Source organism: Penaeus chinensis, chromosome 17 (assembly GCF_019202785.1).
Source record: "Penaeus chinensis breed Huanghai No. 1 chromosome 17, ASM1920278v2, whole genome shotgun sequence".
In the NCBI taxonomy this organism is placed as follows: domain Eukaryota; kingdom Metazoa; phylum Arthropoda; class Malacostraca; order Decapoda; family Penaeidae; genus Penaeus; species Penaeus chinensis.
This window is the reverse complement of record NC_061835.1, coordinates 8,329,114-8,331,613: the sequence shown is the minus strand read 5'-3', so window position 1 is coordinate 8,331,613 and position 2,500 is coordinate 8,329,114. Positions and strand designations below refer to the sequence as shown.

At 40.1% G+C, this 2,500-nt stretch overlaps 1 protein-coding gene across 2 annotated transcripts in view; it reads left to right on the top strand.

Annotated features, from left to right (window-relative positions):
* Nucleotides 1–181: 181 nt before the first annotated feature.
* LOC125033969 overlaps nucleotides 182–2,500 on the top strand; it is a 3,653-nt gene continuing 1,334 nt past the window's right edge. The window contains exons 1-2 of one of the 2 annotated variants that reach the window (XM_047625572.1): nucleotides 182–272; nucleotides 1,269–2,500. The exon at nucleotides 1,269–2,500 is cut by the window's right edge and continues 1,334 nt beyond it. In XM_047625572.1, the coding sequence (XP_047481528.1) occupies nucleotides 1,271–2,500 (1,230 nt within the window). In that variant the 5' untranslated portion in view covers nucleotides 182–272; nucleotides 1,269–1,270. The remainder of the gene's footprint in view (nucleotides 273–1,268) is intronic. The other variant, XM_047625573.1, reaches the window with a different exon arrangement.

Here is a 2,500-nt window from a genome sequence, read left to right as displayed (position 1 = left end):
TAATTGAATAAGTACTGTACTCGTACAGTTTTGACGATGTTTTTTTTATTTATTTCGTTTTTCATAAAAATCCCCTTCGAGAAAGTTGAATTTATTCTATCTTAGCGGCCATACGGATGCGAACCTTTCGTCTGTACTTTCAGTTAGTTTCTCCTCGAATTCTCCCGTGCTCTCTGAATCAGAAAGCTACGTGCCTATCAGTCAGAAACAACGTATTAGTACGGAATAAGCGATAGCAGGGAGAACACTCAAGCGACGAGATCGTATGTAAGGTAAATTTCTCACGTTTGGATCACAGTATTAGGTAATTAATAATAAGCATCGACAGACACTTGTAATAAGCTTGAAGTTCTTTCGAGAAACTACGGGCGTATAGTGGCCCACGGCATGAAATATACCAGCGTTTCCCTCTCGCTGATGCCCAAAACCCTTTCCTTGAAAGCTTACCAGGGGTCGCTTAAGGGATGATAAATATGGAGTTATTTTGTATTTTATCATAAATGTACGGTGTTTTCTTAACTGTAATGTATTGCCACCATGAAAATTACATTAATATCCGAAGTGTGCATTTGCCGAGTGTCACATTCGGTACAGTTGAAGCGGTGACAGAGGACAGGAACAGAACACGATCGATTCGCCGGCGATAAGTGACTCACTCCGCGAATCAAAGACAGTTGCTAAAAAAAAAAAAATAGTATTTTTACTCTTTCAGACTTAACAATATGATACGACGTTTAAAACGGTTGGAAAAACGCTTTTAAGTCTACGCCGCTGTTAATTGGAACAGGGACAGTCACCTATGCGGTATTTTATTAATTGTTGTCCATTACGCTATGCAGGGAAATAAGTTATTTGTCAAAATTGTCAAGAAATCTCGAAAAAGACTAATTGCATTTACCGGTGTATGTATATATATATATATATGTATTGACCACTTGAATATCCAAATTTCTACTGAAAACACCGGTTTCCATCAACTATTCGAAATGGCGTCTTGTTTGGTAATCTGCCTCTGCGCCTGTATCTGCTCATGACGCCTCATCGACTGGCTGTGTATACATGCTCCTGCTTTTCTTGACCCGCAGATGCGATCATTAGGTCACTGTGAAAATTTTGTCTTTCTGCAAATACATTTTCAACTTGGTTGTAGATTTCTTTTAAGACATGATAACTAATTAAGTTTTCCTAAGCTGCTGAGATTATTAAAAACTTATTTGCAGCAGGTTGTTAGATTTTTATATTTCGTTATAGACAAATTATTCTTGCAGCAATGGATCCCAAACTCCAGGAATGGGTCGAGAGAACTGCTGTGCCTTTAGAAGCCAAAGGCAGCTTCACTGTGTACCAACTTCAGCCGGAAATGAAGCACGAAGATAAGAAGAACAAGGTGCGTGTGTTCACCGTTGGGCCTAAGAAGGACCGAGAAGTGAAGGCGGTGCTCTTGCTGGGGGAGACTGGGAGTGGCAAAACGTTATTCTGCAACACTTTCCTCAACAGGGTCTTCGGTGTTGCAAAAGAAGACAGAATTAGACTCAATTTGAAAGACCAGATGGACCCAGCCAGTAAGAATCCAATATACAGTCAGACGGAATATATATCAGTTTACTTGATCTATCACCAAGATGGGATGCCATATGAGTACAACTATATGGTCATCGATACACCGGGATTCGGTGACACAGGAGGTCAGGACATTGATAAAGTTAATGACAGTTGTTTCCGGTTTTATTTGTCAGATGAAACTTGGATTAAACATCTTAACAGTGTTGGCATAGTCTGGAAAGCTTCAGACCTCAGGTATACTGAAAAAAACAGAAAAATCCTTAGGATGATGCGGGACCTTCTGTGCTTTGACACTAAGGCCATAACAGACGTTCTCATGACATTCACAGTCAGTGAGAATACAAATGCCCTGAAAGTTATTGAGGAGGCTGGAATAGAGTATCAAGAGGTATTCTTCTTTAATAATGAGCCTATATATTCAACTTGCCCACAAGATGATAAGAGGGAGAAAAAGTACACAATTCAGTGGGAAGAGATGGTAGACAGTCAAGGGAAATTCCTTGATTCTCTGAATAAGAGAAAGGCTGTCGATCTCAATATCTCGGGAAGACTTTTGCTGAACCGGTTGAAGTACAACTCAGAGCAGGAAAGTCGCAAACTTGGCCTGCGGGGTAAGCAGTTGCCAAGAGTTGATTGGAATAGTGTAAAGGTGCCGGATCTTAGCGAAAATAACATACTTTTGGATGATGGCGAACACAGCCACTTCTGCATCAAGTGTAAACGAGTATGTGATTCTGAGTGTAGAAATGACCACAAATCTCATTCCTGGCAACGAAAAATAGGATATACTGGGCAGTTAATAAATGGTGCAGCTACTATACTGGCTACATTAATGAATTATATGCCTACTGGAGATGGATTAGAGGAAATTAAATTTATTGTTCCATATGTATCCGGGCTACTTGTTGGTGTAGGTGTGGTGGTAGGAGCAGTTTTC